The 26,858-nt window shown below is 46.3% G+C and overlaps 1 protein-coding gene across 2 annotated transcripts in view; it reads left to right on the top strand.

Annotated features, from left to right (window-relative positions):
• The first annotated feature begins 12,329 nt into the window (after nucleotides 1–12,329).
• The window catches only part of GNAS (GNAS complex locus), a 270,305-nt gene continuing 255,776 nt past the window's right edge, over nucleotides 12,330–26,858 (top strand). Inside the window, exon 1 of one of the 2 annotated variants that reach the window (XM_075901129.1) lies at nucleotides 12,330–12,750. In XM_075901129.1, the coding sequence (XP_075757244.1) occupies nucleotides 12,510–12,750 (241 nt within the window). In that variant the 5' untranslated portion in view covers nucleotides 12,330–12,509. The remainder of the gene's footprint in view (nucleotides 12,751–26,858) is intronic. The other variant, XM_075901130.1, reaches the window with a different exon arrangement.

The following is a 26,858-nucleotide window of genomic DNA, read 5'->3' as shown; positions in this document are numbered from 1 at the left end:
ATATCTCCTCCGTGCGGGAAACTGTTTTACACCATATTTACTGGCAGGGCCAACAGATGTCAGTACAGCCTGAATAACAGGGAAAGTTTCAATTACAAAAGGCTGTGCAGCTGCTGGAAGAATCTGTTCCTGTAGGGCCAGCCTTCTTTGGGAGTTTTACCCTAATGCACATGTAAGTGCACTCATGATGGGGAGGTAAACTTCCTTATGAACAGAATTAATATGTGGCCTAATGGAGGTTTAAGAGGATTCCACCAGCTAAAAATATCCAGCGCCAAGTACTTTTAAAAACACTTTCAAGGATGTCTGTATACACACAGCCTCTGGCAGCCAGATCAGAGCCTCTCATTTATATTATCTATCACAGGTTGGACCTCCCTGGTCTGGCACCCTAAGCACCTGACTGGACCTGAAGGAGACAGTTTGCCGGACCAAGGGAGATCAGTTCCAGTCCTCCTGCCAACAGACTCCAGGCTCTCCTGGGATCTGACAGCAGAATTGGCAGGGCTGCCCTTCTGGCTGCGGCTCTGCTGCAGACTCTGCTGCTGAGCCCCCTGGCTCTGCAGCCAGTCCCAGGGCTGCTGGGCTCAGCTGCTGCCAAGCTCTGTGGCCGCAGGGTTCTGCCACTGCTAGGCTTTGCCAACGGTCCCAGAGCCACTGCCACCAGGCTCCACCACCACTGAGCTACACTGCCCCCAGACACCGCTGGGCTCCTAGATTCACTGCTAGCCCTAGTCACTGGGCTCCAGGCTCTGCTCCCTGTTGCCGGCCTCTCTGGGGCTCTCTTGTCCAACAACATCCATGGATCTGCTGGGCACTTATGCAGCCACTCATGAGAGATTCAGATGCTGCCCAGCTGATTAATAGAGCACCCACAGCTGGGGGGAGGGGGGGGTTCTTTCTACCAGTGGTGCACATTTGCCCATGCCTCAGTGCACATAAAAAATTATTCTTTGCATGGATGGAAAAAAATCTACCCATGGATAGAAAAGATTAGAGGGAACACAGGTGGTGGCCGTATGACAGTGTGGAAATAAACCCCGGGGAAAACAAACTTGCTTTTTGTTTGTAACTTTAATACACCTTTTTACCCATAAGATGCAACGCTCTAAAACACACAGGCCCCATTGATAGCTAGCTGTGAACAGAAACACTGTAGAACATTCATTACAATGGCCAGCCAGCATAGGTAGCATGCCTGATATACAGCTGTCAAGCTGCACGCTGGTATGATGAATGGGGCAACAAATCTTGGGTGAGAGCAGCAAGGAAAACAGAAATCAAGATCCTCAAAGTGAAGGACCTAACTCCCATTGATTGGTGTGGCAGTTAGGCACCTAGCGACCTTTGAAGATTGAGGCCTTAATTTTATAAAAAAAATACGTTGGGGTCTGTGACAGCAGCTGAGCCAGCCTCTGAAATGCTTAATGTGTATCAGGGATGACCCCCAACACCTTTAGCTTTCGCAATTCATAGCCTTGACACTGTGGGGCTCACTGCATCAGGTTTGAATGTAAAAAAAATTATTTAAGCCCCTGGCACCTAATTGCTTGAACCCTGGTGCCTTTCATCACAAATTTTGCACTGGCTCTCTGGTCATTGCCGCTCTAATTAGTCCAGAGCAAAGCCCATTAAGAAAAGCTGGGCCTAACTAATGGGCTGAGGAGAAGCTAGTGGGTAAATTAGGCCATTAGGCAGATGATACGAAAAGCACAGGAAGGATGTGGGAAAGGGGCAAGCAGAAAGAGGTCTCTTTTCCCTGCTTGGGTTAGGACCAGAAGGCTCCCTAGGATTGTAGGGGTGTATATAGTGTATAACTAATATTGTAAGTAAATTGCATGGGAAGTTTCTCCGAGCTGTGTGGACTTGAGCAAAGCCAGACGCAAGAAAGCCCTGCCCCTGGGTCTTTAATGCCCACAAAATCAGATCACATAAGTTACCTTGATTTTTAAGATGTCACCTAAGAGACCAACACACAGTGAACTGTGTAGTGCTGTCAGGAGCCTGAGGGTTTCAAACATGAAGCTCAGGCCAGTCAGCCATTTCTTGAAGCGACTGTATTTATGTGCCACGTCATCAGCAGAAAAACTTCATTCCACTTATACTGATGATTGACTTGAATCTGTTCTTTGAGCTAGATTTCCCCCTTGGTATTTGTGATGCCAGGATGGATGGTTGAGAACACCGTGAAGTAATATGGCCTTTGTTAACAGTCCTCCAGGAACAAATGCTGCCAGTCAAGGAAGCTGAGGTAATAATTCTCTTCATTTTACTGGTTAGAAGTACTGTTAATGTTAACTCATTAATTCTTTCCACACCATCCTCCTCCCCTTGTCTGTGTGTGAAGTGAGTAAGTATCATTATCTTCACTTTGCAACTGAGCTAGCTCAAGAGGAAGTGAAGAGAGATGGCAAAAGCCCCTGCCAGTAGAGGAACAATTAGGAGTGTCTGATTTATAATCCCCTATTCATCCCTGTAGATCAGTGCCTTTCCAGAAGGCAAGCAAAGGAGTTAAATATCTAGAGTAGGTCACTGGACAAGGACAGCAAATGCCTGATGGACTGAACTATGGCAAAAACATGCAGAAGCGGTTAGAACATACTCCCATTAAAATCAATGGAAAATTCCCTCAGTCTTCAATGGACATAACTGTGCAAATACTCAGACCCATGTTTTCAAATGTTGGTGTCCAAGTACCTAAATCCATTTTTCTGCTCTCATGTGACCTGGCCTTTTAAAAATGTGATGTATGCTCAAGTCTAATTATCCTCACCAAGAATTTTAGGAGCTCTAAAAACCTGTCTGTCTTGGATACCTATGTATGACCACTTTCATTTAAGCTCAAGTGAGGGGGTATGGCATGGCCTGATCTTGGATGGGAGAGCACCTTAGAGGTTGCAAGTGACTCTGCCATCTTAATATTTTTCAGAGACAAATAAAAGTTTCAAGTATGACTTGTTCAAGTGGGGGATTACTTATTTTTGTTCAGAGGATGCTTTCACATGAATCATTTTTCCCCATCCCAAGATACAAATAAATACTGGTTGTACTTATTTATGTTTCTTCTGCTGCCATAGTTCCTGGTGTTCATCCCAGAGTAAAGTTCTTATGTATTTGTACAACTCTTTTTACTGCCAGACCTCCTGCTCTGCTCCTTAAGACCGCCACTTCTTTGTACTGATGATAGTGGCCCATCTACCTTCCAGGAGGGCAGCTGGTAGTTAGCAATATCACATTCCTCGATTCATGGCCGTTCTAAGCATTACTTTTCATGGAAAACAGACATGAATTTAATGGTTTGTCAGGACTATTGATTCCTATGAAGAGTAGTTATCTCATACAGGGTTGAATGAGGACAGTCTAAGGACTGATCTACGCTACAGCAGAAGGTCAGCTTAAACTGAAATTGATGCATCTTAAATTGCATTTCTGCACTGTCCACACAGCAGGAGGTTGACGGGAGCAAGCTCTCCCATTAGCTTCTTTTACTCCAGGAGCCATGTGCAGCAGAGAGGAACTAGTAGGGGAAATAGATGTGGGTGACAACCTGCGAAGCAGTGATCGTGAGAGTGACCATGAGATGGTCAATTTCAGGATCATGACCAAAGGAAAACAGGAGAGCAGCAAAATATAGACTCTCAACTTCAGAAAAGCAGACTTGACTCCCTCGGGGAACTCATGGGCAGGATCCCCTGGGATGCTAACGTGAAGGGGAAAGGAATCCAGGAGAGCTGGCTGTATTTTTAAGAAGCCTTATTGAAGGCGCAGGAACAAACTATCTCTATGTGCAGGAAGAAAAGCAAATATGGTAGGCGACCAGCTTGGCTTAAGAGTGAAATCTTTTTTGAGCTTAAACACAAAAAGGAAGCTCCCAAGAAGTGGAAACTTGGAGAAATAACCAGGGAGGAGTATAAATATATTGCTAAAGCATGCAGGGGTATAATCAGGAAGGCCAAAGCTCAATTGGAATTGCAGCTAGCAAGGGATATGAAAGATAACAATAAAGGTTTCTACAGGCATGTTAGCAATAAGAGGTCAGGGAAGATGTGGAACCTTTACTGGATGAGGGAGGTAACCTGGTGACAAATGATGTGGGAAAAGCTGAAGTACTCAATGCTTTTATTGCCTCTGTCTTCACAGACAAGGTCAGCTCCCAGACTACTGCACCAGGCAACACAGTATGGGAAGGAGATGGACAGCCCTCAGTGGAGAAAGAATAGGTTAAGAACTATTTAGAAAAGCTAGACATACACAAATCCATGCAGCCAGATCTAATGCATTGAAGGGTGCTGAGAGAACTGACTGATGTGATTGTAGATCCATTAGCCATTATCTTTGAAAACTTGTGGTAATCAGGGGAGGTCCCAGATAATTGGGAAAAGGTGAATGTAGTGCCCATCTTTAAAAATGAGGACAGTCCAGGGAACTACAGACCAGTCAGCCTCACCTCACTCCCTGGAAAAATCATGGAGCAATTCTTCAAGGAATCCATTTTGAAGCACTTGCAAGAGAGTCAAGTGATCAGGAACAGTCAACATGGATTCACCAAAGCCAAGTTATACCTGACCAATCTGATTGCCTTCTATGACAAGGTCAATTCTAGGGCCAGTTTTGTTCAACATCTTTATTAATGACCTGGATGAGGGGATACATGGCAAGTTTGCAGATGACACTAAGCTAGGGGGAGAGGTAGATATGTTGGAGGGTAGGAATAGGGTCCAGAGTTACCTAGACAAATTGGAGGATTGGGCCAAAATAAATCTGATGAGGTTGAACAAAGATAAGTGCAGCGTCCTGTACTTGGGATGAAAGAATCCCAAGCACTGTTACAGGTTGGGGACCAAATGGCTAAGCAGCAGTTTGGCAGAAGAGGACGTGGGGATTACAGTACATGAAAATCTGCATAAGAGTCAATAGTGTGCCCTTGTAGCCAAGAAGACTAGTGACATATTAGGGTGCATTAGTAGGAGCATTTCCAGCAGATCTAGAGAAGTGATTATTCCCCTTTATTCGGCACTGGTGAGGCCACACCTGGAGTATTGAGTCCAATTCTGGGGCCCCCCATTACATAAAGGATGAGGACGCATTAGAGAAGGTCCAGTGGAAGGCAACCAAAATGATTAGGGGGCTGGAGCACATGGCCTACAAGGAGAAGCTGAGGGATTCGGTATTGTTTGGTCTACAGAAGAGTGAGGGGGGGATTTGATAGCAGCCTTTAACTACCTGAAGGGAGTTTCCAAAGAGGATGGAGAGAGGCTGTTCTTAGTAGTAATGGATGGTAGAATGAGGAGCAATGGTCTCAAGTTGCAGTGGGGGAGGTCTAGGTTGGATATTAGGAAAAACTGTTTTACTAAGCAGATGATGAAGCACTGGAATGGGTTGCCTAAGGAGGAGGTAGAATCTCCATCTCTAGAGGTTTTTAAGTCCCAGCTTGACAAAGCCTTGGCTGGGATGATTTAGTTGGGATTGGTCCTCCTTTTAGCAGGGGATGACCTCCTGAGATCTTTTCCAGCCCTATGATTCTATGAATACTCATAACTGAAATAGAAAACTAAGACTCTATCATGCTGCCACTGAATACAATGAAAATTTTCTGCCATTGATTTTAATCTGAGTAAGGTTGTGGCCAATAATCAGTACAGAAATTCTGATGAATATAGTGAGAAGATACAGTGATAGGAGGAAGTTGAATGAACTCAGAGTTATATGGTAAATATAGGCATGGACGTAACCAGGAGTAGACCAGGATGTACATATTTTAATTTCAAGCTGTTCTTGTGTCTCCTTTTCTTGCCAGATACATATATCTAACTCCACCTGCTGTTTTAGTATGGTGATCTCCTGTGTGTTCTAGGAATTGAAAGATATGCTGTGGGCCGAGGGGATGGACTGGCTTGTGTGTGTCTGAGTTTTAAATTGCTAGCTAACACCTTTGCCTATATTTTGGTAGGATATAGCTTTTAATACGGGTTGGTGCAGCAAGAATGGGTGTTGCTTGCTATGTAAAAGGCCCAGTGCAACAGCTGTTAAACACACTTGGGCTATGTCTAAACTGCGCATTGTTGCGCAAGAAGATATGCAAATGAAGCAAGGCGATGAATATCACTGTGCCTCTTTTGCATACCTAATGAGCCGCCATTTTGCGGAAGGGGCTTTTGTGCAAGAAGGAGCTGTCTACACGGCTCCTTGCACAAAAACCCCCTCTTGCTCAGGAGCCGTTCTTCCTGAAAATAAACGGCAGAATGGCTTCTGCGCAAGAGGGGTTTTTTGTGCAAGAAAGACCAGTGTAAACAGCGCCTTCTTGTGCAAAAGCCCCTTCTGCAAAAATGGCAGCTCATTATGTATGCAAATGAGGCATGGCGATGAATATCACTGTGCCTCATTTGCATACCTAATTGTGCAACAATGCACAGTGTAGACGTAGCCCAGGGGAAAAAATCATAATTGGAAAGATTTTCAAATGGTAATTGCAGCCCAACCAACTAATCCCAAAATGTGAAGGTCTCATAGTGCATCACACAAAGCTGAAAATATTTGTTCTTCTGAAGACCAAAGGGAGCTGATACTTTAGCTGACACTTCTATTCTATCTTTTCCCTTTGTCCTTTATTCCCCCTGCTGGCAAGCCAAGGGCTCTTGTTCCTGTTTCACACAGAGCCCTGACTTTTGTAACATAGGGCCATGTCTACATTAGGAAACTACTTCAAAATAATTAAATTTGACTTAACTCCCAATTTTACAAAATCAAAACAGCATGTCCCTATTAGGGGAAAGCTTCGAAATGAGTCCAAGGCAGGCTCTGTTAATGTGGAGGCGCTACCTTGACTTACATCCCCAGAAAGCACTGAGGAGTAATTAGTTCAAATTACTCAGGGGAGTAGCTATTTCGAAATAGTTGCACCGGAGCATCCACACTAATGCTATTTCAAAATAATGATCTCAAAATTAGTGTTATTCCCCAAGAAAAGCAGGAGTACAGATTTCGAAATAAGCGGCCCCTTATTTCGAAATAACGGACTTGGTAGTGTGGATGCTTCACTTATAAATTCGACCTAAGGGTCGAAATAAAGCTCTAGTGTATATCAAGGCATATTGTGCCTCAAAGAATCATCTCATATCTGAATATAACCTTATTCGTGTTCTAGTACCTCTCCCCATTTGGGGTGGGAGTGGGATGAAAGAGCAATTAATAAAAGTGCCTGGCCTTTATAGTCCCTCACCATCTTACATTTCTTGCACTTGAATATATGGATGAAACAGAGAGAAGTCCTGTCACAGGCAAAAGACACCACAATGAGGGACACAGAAAGCTAGTAGTGAAGGAAATGCAGTGGGATGTGGGGTTGATTGATTTCTGCAGCACAGAATAACTGTTTCTACAATTTTGGGGTCATGGCCATCTACTGTGGTGAATTTTTCTGCAGGGCAGTAGTTTGTATAGCTACCTAATCGCACTCTGATATTTATGAGGCATCAAATGCTGTAATACCCAGGCTCCAGAGCACCGCATTGGCATCTATTTCATTTGTTAGGTTCAGTATAATAAACTGGAAAAAACAAACAGCAAAAAGTTAGATTCTGCTCCCACAGGATGAGTGATACCTTACTCTACCATGGAGTAGAATATTACTCAGAGGGAGCAAAGTTGGGTTCTGGCCTTAAATTATCTACTACAACGAAAGTGAGAAAACATTGTGTCAGATGGAGGTAAACTGGTTTGAAATAAGCAACATCCCTAAGACAGGGGTATAACTTCCTCTGGAGTTCCAGAAACCCACTCTTGTGGCTTCATTGCAACTTTACCTTTTTCCTACTTGGTGTACTGCCAGCTTCCAGAGCAATCGTTTTGTAAAGGAACAATGGAAGCAAGTATAGGATAACCATGGATGGGTGGGTTTTGCCCAAGAAAGCAACTAATGAAGCTAAAATTTTGCACGATTGTGTCTTCTCATATTATTTCCATTCCTGGATGGTGAAACAATTGTGAAGATCAGCTCTCATTATTTATACCCCGAAATGCTTTCTTCAGGAATTCAGTAAGCACCTTAAACATTAAGAATATTGAAATGGCACACTCCCTTAATATCAGTAGAAATATGTCTATATTTTTTAAAGGGATTCTGTCTAGGTTAGGATGGGGAACCCACGGCCCAGATGTGGCTCCCAGCTTGCCTGGATCTAACCCTCAAGGATGGGAGCTCTCCCCCAGCATTGGGAAGCTGGTGCTGGCACTTCAGCCCTGCAATACCCCGCTACCCCCACACTGCTCCTTGAACCCTGTCTCCTACCCAGCCCTTCCACCCCCAGCCTGCTCCTACACCCTATCATCCTCCCGGAACCACCAATACCCCAAGCCCAAAGCCCACTTCCAGAAGCCCCTTCCCACACAATGAACCCCTCATTTTTGGCTCCACCTCAGAGCCTAGAAAGCCCACAAAATCTACTAACCCGGGTCCCGTTATGCTCTGGTATGCAAGGGAATTGTGGGGAGTGTCTTTCTGCTTCTCAGTTCAGGGTCACGGCCATGAGGTGTTTTTGGTTTGGGGGAGTTTTATGCTGCTTACTTTTGTGTGTACCCGGACTGATTTTTCTGTGGGTCTGTGGCCCCTGACCCAAAAAAGGTTCCCCACTCCTGATTCTGGTGAAATCTAGTTCAGTTTTATAAAAATGGGTGAAAGTTCGTGACAGGTATTACACAGGCCTGGGCTCCCCCTACCTATGTTTATAGTTTTGCAATGACATTTTCTTACTTCCTAAGGATTACATTGTAACCTAGCCCTGTATGGCGACATAGAGGAGTAAAAGCACTGCTGGGCCTCCCTGCATGCACACACTACGTGCTCATGGAAGGCTTGCATAGATAGGAAGCCCAAACATTGGGATAAGAACTGGTTCCATGGAGTCGTCATTCCCCACAGCACACGAGTGAACAGGAAGGGACCAAAGATGCATAGGAAAGAACAGGGATTTGGTTGATTCCTGGTTTTGCCCTCCACTCCTGTGATAAATGGCTGAGCAGAGCACAAAGGAGGGAATGTACTGTGTATAGCAATGGGTTGGTGGAAAATGCTGCCCCTCCTACTTGTGCAAGAGAGGTTCTCCTGGGGAATTATGACTATGAAGGGTACCTTTGAGTTATATTTTTTTCCTTTTGGGCCAGTGCAGTTGCATGACATGCCTGTTACCAACAGAGCCTCAATCTAGCCCTAAGTGCTTTTCTCTCCCCTGAAGTTTCCCGCAAAGGCCCTGGATTTCCAGTTATACACGAGTGTGAAGTTACTCAGATGCAGAATTGGGGCAAGCAATATCCCTTTCATTTAATCTTTTTTGTTTTGTTTTAATTGCTTTGCATTGTTCCTTTTTTCTGCAGTCTCTGGTTATCCTTGGGGTGAGGAGTAGCTCAGTGGTTTGAGCATTGGCCTACTAAACCCAACCTTATGAGCTCAATCCTTGAGGAGGCCATTTAGAGATTGGGGGCAAAAATTGGTCAGGGATAGTACTTGGTCCTGCTGTGAAGGCAGGGGACTGGACTCAACCTTTAAACATCCCTTCCAGTTGCAGGAGATAGGCAATCTCCATTAATTTAATTATTTCCTTTGTTTTGTACAGTGCCTAGCACATTGCTGCTGCCAGAAATAATGTATCTAGCAGCGAGAGGAAAGAAAGTGAAAAAGACTAGTTTATTTTCAATCTATGGATCTGATCCTCCAACTACTGGGCTATATCATCGCTATCTTTTCCCAGAAGTGTGGCTATGTCTAGACTGGCATGATTTTCCGCAAATGCTTTTCATGGAAAAGTTTTTCCATTAAAAGCATTTCCGGAAAAGAGCATCTAGATTGGCAGGACGCTTTTCCGCAAAAGCACTTTTTGCGGAAAAGTGTCCGTGCCAATCTAGACGCGGTTTTCCGCAAGAAAGCCCCGATCGCCATTTTTGCGATTGGGGATTTTCTGCGCAAAACAATACCGCATTGTCTACACTGGCCCTCTTGCGCAAAAGCGTTTGCGCGAGAAGGCTTTTGCCCGAACGGGAGCAGCATAGCATTTCCACAAAAACACTGACAATCTTACATGAGATCGTCAGTTCTCTTGCGGAAATTCAAGCGGCCAGTGTAGACAGCTGGCAAGTTTTTCTGCAAAAGCAGCTGCTTTTGCAGAAAAACTTGCCAGTCTAGACGCAGCCAGAGGGTTGGTTTCCTGAGTACAGAAACAACTCTCATTTGCATGAATCTTCTCTAGGCCAAGTTCTCTCCCCTTCCCCCCTCCCCCCCAATACAATTAGCCGCTCAATGTCTTTTTCCTCTATCAATATCAACTCTGCAGTGCAATGGCCGGCTTCCAAAGCCATCCGGGTGCATGATCACTAATGCATGTCTAGCAACCTCTGTATATTAATGAGTGTCTGGACCGTGGCACGTAGCTGTGTTCCTTCTGTGCTGGCTGACAGCAGCTTGAAAATGGCCCTGATTCACAAAAGATGAATAAATCATGGGATGCCAGCAGAGGATTCATAGGAATTAGCTACTGGGACCCCAAGTCTCTGAATTTGCATGGCTTCTGCTAGCTCTCCCATAATGCACTATGAGAAAAATTCCAAAATGCATAGAGCTACCAGCAGGACAAAGCATCAGTGAAGACCTTGTTAGAATTCTGAGTACTTACCTTAGAAAAAATGTCAGTATTGCATGCATACACTGATTCAAAGGGGAGTAGGTTAAAGCTGGACACGTGGATGCAATTATTTCAGAATAACTATTACAAAACTGTTCATGCAAACCTAATCCAGAGGCAGACAAATCATTCATGTCGCCAAGCTCTGACATAGGAGAGCTACTGGAAGAAGCGTGGCTCCCTAATGCCCAATTCTTATTCATTCAAAGCCATCCCATTGACCTCAGTGAGATGAATAGCATGAGTAGGAATGACAAGAATGAGCAATATAATATAAAACTCTTTGGGTCCTGGACTCTTTGCTGTAAGTTTCTGTAGTGCCTAGCACAGTTAGACTGTGTCCCTCCGGATGCAACCACAATGCAGATAACTAACAAAGTTCAAAGAAATTAAAAAACCATGAATAGTCTAGCAGCACCTTAAAGACTAACAAAACATGTAGATGGTATTATGAGCTTTTGTGGGCACAGCTCACTTCTTCAGATAAATGGAGTATTAAAGGTCCAGTTCCAAAATAAATAGTAGAGGATGGGGAGGGGGGAGAGAAGGAAGGGGAAAAGATGACAAAAGTCAATTAGAGTGTTCATGTTACATGAAGCTGATAGAGAAGGTGCAAATTGTTATACCAGCTACATGTTTTGTTGGTTTTTAAGGTGCTGCTAGACTATTCATTATTTTTTATTTTTTTCCAGTTACAGACTAACTTGGCTACCCCTCTGAAGCTTTTGAATATTCAGAGAGTAAACAAACAGCAAACATCTGACATCAAATAGATTTTAAAATTCTTGCCACTAAAAAAAATGCACTGCTGTAAATATACATGGATTTACTCCAGTTGAGAACTGGAGGACATAGGATTTATTGTTGACACATTTAGGGGTTATAGGACTGTACTAATGGCTGGAAGAGAGGGATCCAGGATCAGAAAGCTACCAATCTTCCACTGAAAACTGATAGTCAAAATTGATGGTGAATATCCTTCTCCCTAATTTAACTGAAGATGGTGATCTATTTGTTCTCAAATAATTCTTGCTGTTCTATAATCCAGTAAGTGCACTGCTACAGAAGCAAAAAGTCATCATTCACCTAATGCCAAGGCTTATTCAAAGGCACAGCGAACCCACTGTCCAGTTGTGCAGAATATTTTTCCTTGAGCCTGCATAATAACATACACACTTCTCGGCAGGCTTTTACTGGTGGGGTCTGGTAGCTCAGGTGCCTAAAAGAAGTTGTGGTTATTTTAAAAATACCTGATTTTAATCTGACAGGGTCCCTTTAAAGTAGGAAGAGCCCTGAAGTGCACGGGTTGGGATGAAAATAAAAATGCTTTTGCTTCCTGTGTTTCCATGAGATATTTACAAATCTCGGCCATCGTATTTATTTTAAATCCCCCTCGGGGGGGGGGGGGATTGTCCGGCTTGGAACTGTCCTGGGAGCCAATTCCCAAGCAACCACAAAGCGAAGAGTGGCTGGTGGTTAGCTCATGTAGGAGAGGGCGGAGGAAACAGGGAGCCACTTCCTACGCAACCCCGCACCACCCCACGCCAGACACACACCCGTGTAAAAAAAAAAAAAAAAAAGCCAGTCTTATTGCGCCTGGGTTTTCTGGAGAATACGGTAGCCCTGCCTGGATCACGTGTTTATTTCCCCTTCTGAGTGTGGAAAGAGAGGAAAAAAAGCCCAAAGAGGGAGGGAAACATGCTGGTGAGCGCAGGGGAAGCGGTGCCACCGTAAGCGGCCGTAGCGACAGACGCTCCCCAAGCGCCCGGCTGGAGAGCATGCCCGGGGCTTGCTAACTGGGGAGACACCAGCCTGGGCAGAGCGCGCGCGCCCGGCAGCATGGGGATGTGCTACAGCCTGCGAGCCAGGCTAATCGGAGCCCACCACGCCATCGCCTACGGCGGGGATGGGGACCCGCACGCCGGACCGCTGGAGCACGCGGACCCGCAGCTGATCCACCGGCTACGGCAGGAGCTGGTCGCCAAGGAGAAGGCGGACAAGAAAAGGAGCAAGAGCATCGACAAGACGCTGAAAGCCGAGAAGCGGGAGTACAAGCACACCCACCGACTGCTCTTGCTGGGTGAGCCCGGGAGCGCTGCTGTGGGGCTGGGCTGGGGTGGGTGCATGCAGAGGTGACAGTAAGCGGGGGCTCTGGCAAGAACTGTCTGAGCTGTGGGGAGCTATTTAAAGAGCTGGCAAGGACCCGTTGCCATAAGACAGTACCTGTCAGAAAATTAAGTTCCTTTCACCCCTGGGTGTACGTGTGTGCAGGCGAATGAAGGCTGGGAAGTCACTCGCCTGTCTGTTCTCCTCCTCTGAGCACGGTTGCTGTTTAGATGCACTGCAGGGGGAAAAGGGGGCTGGCTGTTCCTTTTTGGCCGCTGTGTGTCTCGGTCTGAAACTCTGGAGATCTTACTCATTTACCGGGAAGCGTCTGGGAGACCAGGTTTCTTTCCCTGGCGTGGAGTTGGAGTCATGTGGCGTGTTACAAATGTATTATTCCAGAGGGTTCCGATGAACTGCAAGATGAACAAACACTCCCAACAGCTGGACCGCACCAAGCAGTGATTTGACAGGTCAAAGTGGATTGCGAATCAAGTATCTAGAGAGAGTTGCTTTGGTGTTGCTGTGCCTTGGTTCAGAGAAGCGTTCTTTTATTGGACCAGTTGTTGTAAGAGGCAGGTTAAGTTATCCAAGGAGGGGCTAAATCACACAGCTGCAGAGTTGGGAAATCAAAGGGGTGAAGAGGGGATTTTTAAAAATGGAAATAAACAGAGACACTCTACAGGATGGATTTTCTGATTATTCCAAGGCAGATCTAGAAGTTGCTGAAAAGTTCCCAAGTTTCATTCTTTGCCTCATGGCTTGTCATCTTGAATTATAACTAAAAAACTGTGAGGTTTTTTTACCTATTTGGTGTAATCTCTAGTATTTTTAGAGAGGAATCACTGTGATATATCTAGGTTGGGAAGGGCAATAATTTTTGATGGGGAGCCACTCCAAGATTTTGGAAAGTGATCAAGAGTCACATTTTTCCATGGGGGGGCCAGACGGAGGCATGGGCGAGCTGGGCAGCTGCCCAGGGTGCCAACCGATGGGGAGCGCCTGATGACAGCAGTAAGGGGCACGCGGCTTCCCTTACAGCTGCCATCAGGTGCCGTGCATCCAGCTCCCACAGCGCCAGCCCGCCCGCATCCCTGCGGCACCGGCCAGCAACGCCCTTTCCCCCACGACCATGGGGCCCTACACGGCCTGTTGCGCATGCCAGCAGCGACAGCCGGGCCGGACTGGGCCGCGCTTGCGCTGTGAGCCCCAGGTGTGGGCCCCATGCGGCGCACCAGCAGCCATAGCCGGGCCACGCATGTGCCGTGTGCCCTACGGGGTGGGCCTGCACTCCCTAGGGGGCAGGCCTGCTCCCCACGGGCGGGCCCACTCCCAGGCCCATGGCACCAGAATGCCTCAGGACGGCCCTGGGAGGAGATACACAGTCTAGGATGGAGGTTGGGTGCAGAAGGGTAGAAAGGCTAAGGGACTGGGGTGCAGGAGATGGAGTGAGGTTTGAGAGGGAGTTTGGGAAAAGGAGAGGGTTGTGACCTGGGTCAGGGGATTAGGGTGTAGGGTCAGGGAGGGAGTGTGGCTGCAGGAGAAGACTCTGGCGTGGAGGAGGTGCAAAGTCTGAGAGGGAATTGTGACCTCTGGGAAAAGGGGGTGCAGACTGCAGAGGGTTTGGGTGGTGACCTGAGGAAGGGAAATGGGATATAGGGTCTAGGAGGGTGTGTGGGTTCAGGGGAGGATTCTGGCCTGGGGGAGGAGTGTAGGAGAGGGTACAGGATCTGGGAGGGAGTTGTGACGGAGGGGGCAGAGGGGTTTGGATGGTGACCTGGGGGAGGGAGTTGGGGTATGGGAGGGGCTGGGGTGCCAGAGGTAGGCTCTGGCTGGGAGGCATTTACCTAAGTGTCTAGTGGTCAGCAGCCCTGCAGCACTCCCAAGGCAGACTGGGCTCCCTGCCTGTTGCAGCCCCATATCACTTTAAACTGCAGGCTGTTCCCTCCATGTGGCTCTCAGCTCTGAGAGGGGGAAGAAGCTTGTGCTGCCCCCAGGCCAATCTCTCAGTTCCTATTGGCTGGCTGTTTCCAGCCAATAGGAGCTGAGGATTGGGCTGGGGGCAGGGAGGTTACATGAAGTCTCCCCCTCCCTACAGAGCAGAGAGCCCATTGACTGTGCTTTAAACTGTGGCAGCTGTATGCCTGAGGGTGCCAGCAGGCTAGTCCACAGGCCAGATCTGGTGGCTTGGCGGGCCGGATCTGGCTCCTGGGCAGTATTTTGCCCAGCCCTGATCTAGGTCCTTCTAATTGGCTTCAGCCAAATTACCGTTATTTCTTAGCAAAACTGTAACATGGCATTCATGCTGTGATGTGCATGCTGTTTAAACCACTATTGTATTTTCCAGTGCTAAATCTTGTGACTGTATATTTTAGAAATGCGTGTCTGTCTTTCTGTCCATCTGTGAGTCTGTCTGTCCAAGAACAATCCTAAATGGTAAGAGCTAGGACCACCAAATTTGGCATGCAGCTTCCACTGATCATAACATAAAGCAAGGTAAGAATCTGGTTATTCCAGGACAATGAGATGTGCCTGGAATTTGATTGTTGCTCACAAAATGGAAAGAGGGGATATGGGAGGAGGTACAGTTATTCTGTGGAATGACTATAGGGGAGCAGCAAGGGACCAAAGATAGGGGCTGTCTCTAAGTTGCTGTGATGAGAGAGGACTGTAGTTGTCCTCTTTCCCCTGCATATTGAACTTCTCATCCACAGCTCCACCCCGGAGCAATGATTTAAATGAAGAAAAACAAAACTTATTTGAGTTAAGGTCCTGAGCAACACCTGGTAAATCTTCAGTATTTACTGTTTGCAAGAGATATGTTCCATGTGATTCTTATCTGCTGTCAAGATTATATTAACATCAGCCTGTACATTAAAAAATGTGTATCTTGAGAGCTAGTCAGGAGCACAGTGAAGAGAATAATTGGCTTCTCCAGGAAGAGAAGCAAAAATGGAAGGGGCCTAAAACTTCTTTCTTCTCTTATAAAGTGTGTGTGTATTTATATCCATGGTGTCCAACTGGTTCTGAAGCAGTAGCCACACTCAACTGGTCAAACAGCCACATGTATCTAGTGGCTACTGTGTTGGACACCACAGGTTAATATACATACAGATATAGTTTATGCCACAATATAACATATGGAGTATTTACACATAAAACAGGGATCAAAATATTTGTAATGTATGAATAATATGGTGTATCCTTCCTAAATTACAGCATTTACGCTTTGAGGACTGAGTTTGGTTTTGTTGAAGGTTAGTTTAATGAATTTCCAAGTAAACTGTTACTAATTAATTTAAAAGAATGCTAAGTGGACCCTTTTGAGAAATACTTTGGTGAATTTAACTTTTTATCTTTTCAAAAATTGGTAATTTATTCACTAATCTGCAAACTAGTTCTGGACTGTAGCAAAATTGAAGGTCTAGACAAGCTTTACAAATGTTACTAAATTGTTAATGCTCTGTTATTGATACAGGTCCTGATCCTGCAACTTAAAATGTGGGGGTGGATTGCAGCACCAGTGTGGAAATGTGACATATGTGGAGCTCTGCATACATGCAGCAGTCCTACTTCACATTGTGAATTGCAGGATTGAGACCTTCCCCACTTCTGTCTGTGGGTTTGATCTAACATCTCTAAATCAACTGGTGTCTTTCCATTGACTTCAGTGGGCTTTGCATTAGATCTGAAGCAGGGCTGGGCAAGATGTAGCCCGGGGGACAGATCCAGCCCACCTAACACTTTGATCCAGCCTCTGGATAGCATCTGGCCTCTTATTATTTATATCCTGCTGCCTGTATCACCGAATTTCCAGGTGGTGGCTCAGGTAACTGGATCCCATTTAAATAACTCGCTGCTTCCACTTGAGGTGCTACCCTGGCAGGGGTCAGAGCCGTGAGCCCTTTAAAGTGCTGCAGCAACCCCAGGCAGCTGCCAGGCAATGCGGTAGCAGTGGGGCTGGGACCTAGGAGTCTTTTTCTGTCTTTTTAATTCAGAGCCTCTGGCCCCAGACAACTCTAGGGAGAGGCCCTTTTGCCCCAGGCCCCACCCCTTCGGGGGGGGAGGGAGAAGTGGAGTTGGCCGGTGACCATGTTGCAAATTTCATTATGTTCCCCCGTGAAAATTATTGCCCATCCCGGTCTGAAGTCATCATGTTGTTAATAAATATTTTCATTTACCTGTATGTGTCACCAAATAGACATTATGGTATCTAAGGCCTGTGTTTCTGGCTGACATGAACACCCTGTTCGCTGTGCAGTAAAATCACCTCCCTGAGTGATGCACACTCATGGTCAACCTACATAATGAGAGGACAGACAATGCAGGGCCTTTATTGACCCTAACAGTTGGTCCCACAATATCTTATTTTCTGATACAGTGACATTAAACTTTGTATCACTGCTGTGGGTCACAGAGACTTGCACTACTCCCCCAACCCGGCGTGCAATTAAACTGTCTGTCCGGGGCGCAGGAATGGTTCGGTCCGGCCCTGTCCAGAGCTACCCAACTTTGGAAGCCCCCGGGGCCACAATGATACCCACAGCACATTTTGAGGGCCGCAACTTAAGTATTGTTGCAGATACATGCAAATAGCTTCTTTCACAATGACAGGCCTGAAACAAAGATTAAGGCAAGACTACACAACACACAGGCCCCATTTAAGTTAGTTCTTATATTAATAAAATGCCGTATTTACCCAATTTCCACCCATATGACAGCACTTTTAATGAGCAATGACAGTCCAGGAATTTAACTACTAAACACAACTCAACAGAAGACCATTATATTGACTGCTTTTTTGTTTTGGCTCCCACCCATGGGCTGCGTGTTAAGCCCTGCGTAAACCCAAACCTCACCCTCAGGCCACATGTTGAGTACCCCTGCTCCAGTCAAACTATGTTAGATCACGAGCATTTACAATTTTCTTCAACTGGGTCATGCAAAACAAGTTTGAAAATCACTGCCCTAATGGATGTCTCTGTCCAAACTGTGTGTTCCTCTATCCCGGTAGCTTTCACTTTCCCCTTAGTTTAAAAACTCCTGTAACCTTGTATAATTTCAAGTGCTAGCAATCTGGTTTCATTTGGTTTAGGTGGAGCCCATCCTCCCTATATAGGCTCCTATCCCAAAAAGTGCCCCGTTTCCTAGTAAATCTAAACCCCTTCTCCCTGTACCATCATCTGTTCCATGGGTGGGGCACTTTTTTGGGGTCGGAGGCCAATGACCCACAGAAAAATCAGTCAGGGGCTGCTCATAAGTGAGAAACAAAAAAACCCAAAAACCCCACCCATGAAGCCCTGAGCCTCAGGGGCCGGATCCAGGCAGGTAGGGGGCTACATCCAGCCCCCAGGCATTAGGTTCCCCACCACTGGTCTAAACCACTCATTGAGACCCTGCGGTTCTGCCTATCTAACTGGCCCTGCACATGGAACTGTAAACATTTCAGACCATGCTAGCGTGGAAGTCCTGGACTTAGATCCTGGAGGCCAAATTAGCTTTTACCTTTCCCTGTGTTATTGCTACCTACATGTATCATGACCACTGGCTCCTCCCCTTTACTGCACACAATCCTGTCTAGATGTCTCAAGATCTGCAACGCCTGCACCCGGTAGGCAATTCACCATGCAGTTCTCCCAGCCACCACGAACCTAGTTATCTGTTCCTAATGATTAACTCCCTCATTGCTATTACTTGTCTCTTCCTAGTAACTGGGATTCCCTCCCCTGGAGAAGTATCCTCAGTGCGCCAGGATACCATGACATCATCTGGAGGGGGGGTCCCAACCATGGGTGACTTGTGGTAGCACTTGGGTGAGTGGTACACCTCCCTTCTGTGCCCCTGCCAAAATCTGAATTGCTAAATGGGGTGCCTCCTCATGGCCCCTTCCTGCACTCTCTCCCCCCGCAGGCACCAGTTGTCTATGATCCCAGCTATGGCATCTTTTCCCTCCACTCCACTTTGATCTTCTCTTTCCCTGAGACTTTCATCCACGATAGCTCATGATGCCATATACATGTTTGTTAGTCTTTAAGGTGCTGCTAGACTATTCATTCTTTTTAAAGTCTGTAAATGGAAAAACTAAATCGGCTACCCCTCTGAAGTTCAGACCCTGTCAGATTGGGAGTGAGACCACTCTAATTGACTCAGAAAGTCTCTTCTATGTTCCACTGTCTAACTTAGCTCCTCCATTTCAGCCAATCTGGTCTCCAGAGCCCAAACTTAGTCTCTGAGGGTATGTCTACACTACCCCGCTAGTTCGAACTAGCGGGGTAATGTAGGCATACCGCACTTGCAAATGAAGCCCGGGATTTGAATTTCCCGGGCTTCATTTGCATAAGCCGGCCGGCGCCATTTTTAAATGCCGGCTTGTTCGAACCCCGTGCCGCGCGGCTACACGCGGCACGGGCTAGATAGTTCGAACTAGCAAGCCATTCCGAACTATCTGTACACTTAAGTCGGACTCGAGTTCAAGTCATGGGATTCAAGACAACTACTCTGCTAGTTTCTGCTCAGCAAAAGTGTAGTAGTGATGATATTGTCATTACTCATTTTGGCCCAATATTTGGAGACTTGCAGGTTCTTTCCAATCAGAGAAATTTATGATTGGTGTTTCTTTGGTGCAATTCAGTTGATTTACATAGCATGCACACGAAGTCCTGTTTCTGTGAGCACAGCGCGAATCAAACAACAGATCGGGGTGGAGAGGGGGGTTGCTCAATATTCTGCTGACCACTAACTCCTTTTCTCACCCAAACTATGGAATGATTTTCCAATATTGGTAAAACCATAAATAGATCTTCTGTAAGGTGCAGAGTCCATAAGAAGTCTATGAATGTCTGGAGTTCTGCATAGTCTCAGTTTTCTTTTTGTCATGGAAATTCCCTGTGTAATCAAAGTAAATTACCTCTTATTGAAGCAACACGCTCTTTTATGGGTTCAGTTTCTGATGAGCAGCCTTAATTTACCCATGGTCTGTGATACATTTCATCAGTTCCTAAGATTTTAGCATGCAGCAGGATATTGTCTAGATATAAAAACAGGCTAAGAGAAGCAACACCCTTTGTTTGGTGCATTATGCATGTCAAAAGCCACCACTTTAATACAGCCCTTGTGCTGTGGGGAAAATAGTGTTTTCCCTGTTCTTTGGATCCACTTTTACTTTTCAGTATCTACTGAGGAGCCAATGTGAGAAACCAGATTTGAACCTGCTACCTCATCCATAGTGTCATCTATACATGGTAATGGACCACAAGACTCCTTTAAAGAGGCTACATTTAGTTTTCTATAATCCACATACAATAGGGTGGTGCCGTATTAGTACCTAGCCAGCGCTAGTATGAGGTCCCAGGAATGCCTGAAGGCTCATTTATGCCTTCCTGGTATATTTGTTCAGTAGCCTGTACACGTCTTCACTCTTTGCTAGAGGTAAATGTGTGTTGGCTTTTTTGACATTGACCAAAATACAGAGGCAGCAGCATGGAGTGGCAGGGGACTCCCCAAGAGTGGGGACTCCTCGCCGGAGTGCACTGGCTGCTGGCCCTACCCCTGGGAATTATAGAATAGTTGAGTAACCGATAAGAACTCATGAGGTTATTCAACTATTCAATAAACCAATATTTAACATCCCTAATCAGAAGATACCTAAAAATGCAGAGACCCTCGCCCAACCGGCACTTGAACCATGGGCCCGCCCCCACACGGCCCCTTCTCCCTGAGCTCCTGCCCTTGCACCTCCTCTTTCTCCCAAGTTCCCTCTAAGCTATAGCCAGAGGACAGATGCCCCTTCTCTGCCCCCTTTTTCCTCATTGCTCATTCTTATGACAGTTTAAAAAGTGGGAGGCCCATGAGCCAGTGTTCCCTCTAATTTGTATGTCCACGTGCAGAATCGCTTTTGTTAGGTGCATCAAAAACCTCCATAGTGGGGCACCTAACAAAAGTCATTCTACACATAGACAGTATGTAGTGGGTCTGGATAACTCAGTCTTTTTCTTCTGGGGACTCAGTTCTGCACCACTTTCAGGACTGGGCCTCTTAAGATGGCCGCTAGAACAATTCTTTCTGATTGTGTGCTGAGCTATTCCTGTGGGCCATGGTGTCACATTGAGCCAAATAAGTCTCTCAGGAAGTTGGAGATTTTCCTTTGAAGACAGTGGGGTTTTCATTTCAGCTGAGCTGAGACCATTCAAACTCTTCCCTCTGGGCCCCTATGGGTTACAAACAGGGTAGTGTTGTAAAAGTCCTGTTACCCAAGCTCTCTGACCCAATTCCATATCCAGGCAGCTGACTTCTGTGATGATCTTTGACTGATTTTCATCACAAGGTGATTTTCCAGCTCCTTAAGCTATAGCTCATCTCTGTTAACAAAATTCAAAGTTGACCAAAACTTTTCCAGTCTCTGGTCTTTCATAGAAAACCTTTTGGTCCACAGTACTCAGGTAGTCCTCACCTCACTGATTCATCTCACCCTTTCAGACTGGGAGTGTTGCAATTGGCCTTCCCACTTTTCCCAGACAATTTGTAGTTGTCTTCCCAACAAAGATGTCCTCTCTCATTCTTTTCTCAGACACTTCCAGATGCTACATTCATTGCATTGGTGAAGCCTCCAGCTCTTGTTTTAAGTTCATTTGGCCACCTCTAGAGGTTTTTGAGAGCCACCATTCTTTTGGTTAAACGGAAATGCCAGATCACAACTTCTCTCCTTGGAAACTGGATCCACTGTGCACAAGAGAGTTGCTCCTTTGGACCCACGCAGTTAGCCAATATTCAGGGTCTTTGGGGCTGTTTTCTTTAGGAGACTAAATTGGTGGTAGGTGTCTTTTGATTGCAATCCTGTTTCCCTGAACACAAGGGCTGTGTCTACACTGGCCGCCTATTACGGAATAGGCATGCCACTTTGGAAGAGGCAAATTCACGGGGGATTTAAATATCCCCTGCGGCATTTGCATTTTCATGGCCGCCGCTTGGAGATAAGCCGGAGAAAAGCGTCCAGACTGGCACGATACTCCGGAATAAAGCCCTATTCTGGAGGATCTCTTATTCCTACTTGCAGAGTAGGAAAAAGCGGCGGCCATGAAAATGCAAATGCCGCGGGGGATATTTAAATCCCCCGCGGATTTGCCTCTTCCAAAGTGCTACATTTGCATGCCTATTCTGTAATGGGGGACAATGTAGACGTAGCCAACAGGAATAAAACAAGAGACATTCTTTTTGCTCAGTTTTCCAACCCTTTTTTTCCAACCAGTACTTTACCCAAAAAGTTTTCTTCCAGATTTCTCTCAAGGACATGTTACCAGTGCCTTTTGAGCTTTCTGTTATCTCATACACACATGCTTCCACCATAACAGTACTCAGCCCTCTGCATTGAGCTCTCAGTGAATCCCTTCTACCCACATAACTGACCAGGCTGTGTTCTGGCTTCACAGCAGAGCAGTAGTCTAAATTTTGGAGTGGGTGACCACCATAGAACACCAGCTGAACTGGATTGTATAGCACATCTTCCGTTACTGCCTTGAGAAATTAAGGATAACTTGGCATAACCCTTGGCAGGAATTAGGGTTGGCAGGTCAGAATGTCTAGTTGAAAAGGGACCATAGTGGCTCCGGTTAGCACTGTTGACTGGACTTTTAAAAGTCTGGTTGGTGCAGCTGGCTGGTTCTCTGCCTGGCTCTGTGTGGCTCCCAGAAGTGGCAACATGTCCTTTTGGCGCCTGGGCAGAGGGAGAGCCAGATGAACGCCATGCACAGCCCCCACCCAGCTCTGCAGCTCTCATTGGCCAGGAACCGCAGCCAGTGGGAGCTGTTGGGGCAGTGCCTGCAAGCAGAGACAGTGTGCACGCACAGAGCTGCTTAATTGTGCCTCGATCTGGGATATGTCACCACTTCTGGGGAGCCCCCTGAGGTAAGCGCCACCTGGATCCCACTCCCTGCACCCCCTCCACAACCCATGACCCTGCCCCAACTTTGAACCCCCTCTCACGCAAACTCCCTCCCTCCTGCACTCTGAACCCTGTATTTCTTGCCCCATCCCAAACCCCACACCCCCCAGTTCACTACCTCAGCCCAGAATCACTTCCCATACTCTGAAGCTATTGGCTCCATACCCTCCCCAGCCTGGAGCCCACTCCTGCACTCCAAACCCCTCATCCTTGGCCCCACCCCAAAAACCACACTCCAACCCTCTGCCCCAGCATTGAGCTCCCTGCCTGTGCCCTGAACCCATCATTTGTGGCCCCACCCAGAGCCCACTCCCCCAGCTAGAGCCCTCACCCACTCTTTCCCCTTCCCCCGCTGTCCCAGCCAGGTAAAATTGAGCAAGGGAGGGTGAGGAGAACATAAGAACGGCTGTACTGGGTCAGACCAAAGGTCCATCTAGCCCAGTATCCTGTCTGCCGACAGTGGCCACCACCAGGTGCCCCAGAGAGGGTGGACCGATGACAATGATCAAGCGATTTGTCTCCTGCCATCCTTCTCCAGCCTCTGACAAACAGAGGCCAAGGACACCATTTTATCCCCTGGCTAATAGCATTTATGGACCTAACCTCCATGAAATTATCTAGCTTCTCTTTAAACTCTGTTATAGTCATAGCCTTCACAGCCCCCTCTGGCAAGGAGTTCCACAGGTTGACTATACACTGTGTGAAGAAGAACTTTCTTTTATTAGTTTTAAACCCGCTACCCATTAAAGCGAGTAACAGAGGGAGGGGGGAATGGAGTGAAACAAAGGGCGGGAGGATGGATGGGGCCTCAGAAAGGGGGCAGGAGGTGGGAGAAGGATGTTGAGTTTTGTGAAATTACAAGCTCAGAGAGTAACTGCCAGCCAAGCACAGCAACAATTAGATTGTGACACTTAAGCCTTCTCCACTGTGTAATCTTTTACTGAGCTTGTGACCAATTAGTGGCATGGTGGGCTCTAAGCAGTTGGTGTTAATGCACCACATGGTCAATACTTGGCTCATACCCCTAGCTTCTAGCAGGGCTTGGTCTCTACCTGAGGCATAGGCTGCCCCCTAGTTGTCCTTCTGTAAGTAAGTTGGCATTTTTTTATTTTCAGTGCAGCCAAAGCCCCTGAACCCACATGTATAATCAGATCCTCCTTCCTCCAAGCCCGTGGTGTCCAACACGCCAGCCGCTAGCCACATGTGACTAGTTGGCTTGATCAATGTGGCTATTTGGCTGGTTGAGTGTGGTTAGTTTGCCATAGCAGGAGCCACTATAGAGGCTACTGCTTCAGAACTGGTTGGTCACCACAGCTCCAAGCAATGTGTATGGGGATCTCTCAAAGTGTATTTCCCAGCCCCATCATGTGACATAGAAAGAATCCTAGAAAAGGGAAGTGAGAACTTCAGTAAGAGATGAAGGGAGGCTGAGACTCTCAGCAAGAGACTGGAGGAAGGCCTCAGAACCAGTGTTCTCTCTATTTTTTTTCTTTCCACAAGTGGAATAAATGTTGGTATATGCACCAAGACATGTGTGAATGTGCACCACTAAGAAAAACCTGCTGCTGGCTGTGAGCACTCTGGTAATCAACTGGGCAGCATCTGAATCTCTCCTGAGTGGCCGCTCACCTTCTAGGGAAAACTGCTTAGAGCTCCAGCAGAAAGGAGTCCCAGAAAATGTGAGCACTTGAAGCTCCAACAGAAGGGTGCCCAGAAGACCCCCCGTCAGACATACTGTGTCTGTGGTGAAGATAATGTGCGAGTGCACGGGAATGTGGTGGGGACAGAGTTAGGTACGTGCAAAGAGTTTGGTCGCATGAGCTCATTGGTGTCTCCAGACGATTACATGGCAGAAGTAGAGCGGTGGTGTGGAGAGGCAGTAGAGAAAGAAAGGGGAGCAAATTGAAGGAAACAAGAATAAGTTCAGGGGAAATTAGGCTAATGTGAAAGAAGATGGAGGAGAGAGAGAGAGAGAGAAAAGACTAGAAAAGGTGGAATCTTTGGGGGAAACAATACGGAAACAGGGAGAAGGAGAAATTAAAGAGAAACATCCTGAAAGACAGGCAAGGGAGGGGAGTCAGAATGCTGAAAAAGAAACAAAAATACAGGAAAAGGAGAGAGAGACATGAGGCCAAGGCAAGGGAGGCTATGCATGTAAACATTATTTATTGTAAAATTTACTGCTATAATAAAATGCAGGCAAATTCCTTGTGTTTGATTTATATGGTACAGATGAGCTCTTCTGAGCCACCCACCAAATTGAACCATAACTCTCCTGTGTTTTTCTGCATCTCTCTTTGCTGGTCAATTAGTTGGAGGTATGGCTGCATTTTTGTAGGCTTCTCAAAAGATCTTTCAGAGTATTGCAGGTTGGGCTGGCAGGCACAGATGTGAAGGGGAAGGGGAGAGAGACAGAGAGAGAGAACAAGGCTTGTATGCTCTGGCAGACCCACACTCACGTCCTCCTTTGGGTGGATGGGTAGGGGATTCTTTGCTCTCATTGCAATCCAGGCAGTGGGCCAAGGGTGGTAGACAGCTTGATGCTTCTATTATCACAAGTCTGTTTCTTTTCCCTTCCCAAATCCTGCTGGTCTTTCTAGCTCTTCCCTTGCCCAACCATAAAACTGTTCCCTGTGTCCTTTTCTTTTGCTCACTGGGCTCTTGTTCTTAACTCAGCCAGAATGGGTAGGAGGAAATGGGAGAGGCAAAAAAAAAAGAATCTAAAATGCTTTTATGGGTGTTCCATAAAGGAGGGACTCAAAGTCCGAGGACCTGACAGATCTACTGGGTAGGGAACGAGAGAGGCAAAAATCTGAGGACCCAGGGGAGAGGGTCTGTAGAAATAGAGAAAGGTTGGGCAAGCCTGATTCTGTGTGATGGGTAGGCAGTTAATGAGTTATGGGCATGAGATTTGGGGGAGGAATAGCGCATAGGGGAGCTACAGGTTATTGTTACGTATGTTTGGAGCTATAGTCAAATGGACACGTGCAGTGTTGCTATCTCTCATGGTTTTACTACACATCTCACTGTATTTGACATTTTATAATTAATCCCTGTCTCCTGGAGTCATGTGAATGTTGGGTACATCTCAGCTTTCATTTAAAAAAGAAGTTTCTAGACTTCCTGGATATGGAGAAAAGCTTGAAAACATGAACACTGAAGGTTCAACAAACAGAATGCAAATAAAAAGGAACCAAAATTTATTTTTAAATAACTCATGATAAACTAGTTGCATCATTTGGAGAGGGGAGGCTGACTTGTGATTTTTGAACACATGGGAGTACAATACTGAATGAGTGAATGAATGCCTGGATGGGGAAGCTGTGAATGAGTGAATGCATGTGTGCTCCTATGGGAGACAGTCCTCAAAGAATGTTTGATTAATAGATGGAGCAAAAATTTGAAGAAACAGAGAAAAGAAAAGAGAGATTGGGGGATAGTTTGGAAAAGAGGATAAGGGAAAGATAAGAGCTGGGAAAGGACCCTGAGAGAAACAAAATTGACATGGGAAGGAAGGTGGTTTTCTTTGACAAGAGCATGGGAAAGGAAAGAACACAATGAGGGAGAGATTAGGCTGAAAAAGATGAAGGGGGAAGAGGGGAAAACCAGGATTCTAGAATAAAAAGAAGGAAAAACTGAATTAATGAAAAGGGAGGAAAACAAAAAGAGATGAAAACTAAGGCTTTATAAATGATAATCACATGAAGTTTGCCTTTGTGCACATGTGCATGTGCAGAGGTGCACATGTGTGATATTCCCATGCAGCTGATTCTGAGAAATGTAGTGGAGTTCCACTCTAAGAAGCACAAAAGCAAGAAATACTCTGTACTTGCAAAGCTCCCACAGTACAGGCTCAGCTAGTTCTTATAAGGCATGAACTTCAGGTTTAAAAAGTTAACTGGCTAAACATTATGTTTAACTGGTTAACGAGTATCCTGCGGATGGGGGTCTGCTCCTGTGCAGCTGGGGACTGCTCGGGCTGGGCCTACCACATCACACCACAGGTGGAGACTTCTCCAGCCAGGCTGGGCCAGCAGTTAACTGGTTTACCCCAGTAAGCATGCCATAAGGATGATGCTCACTGGGTAACTGGTTAATGGGTTAACCTTTACATCTCTAGTTCTTATTTTATTTTCATGAAAGACTTG

Source organism: Pelodiscus sinensis, chromosome 18 (genome assembly GCF_049634645.1).
Source record: "Pelodiscus sinensis isolate JC-2024 chromosome 18, ASM4963464v1, whole genome shotgun sequence".
NCBI classification, from domain to species: Eukaryota; Metazoa; Chordata; order Testudines; family Trionychidae; genus Pelodiscus; species Pelodiscus sinensis.
Note: the sequence above shows the minus strand (reverse complement) of the source record. Positions and strands in the feature narration are given on the sequence as shown.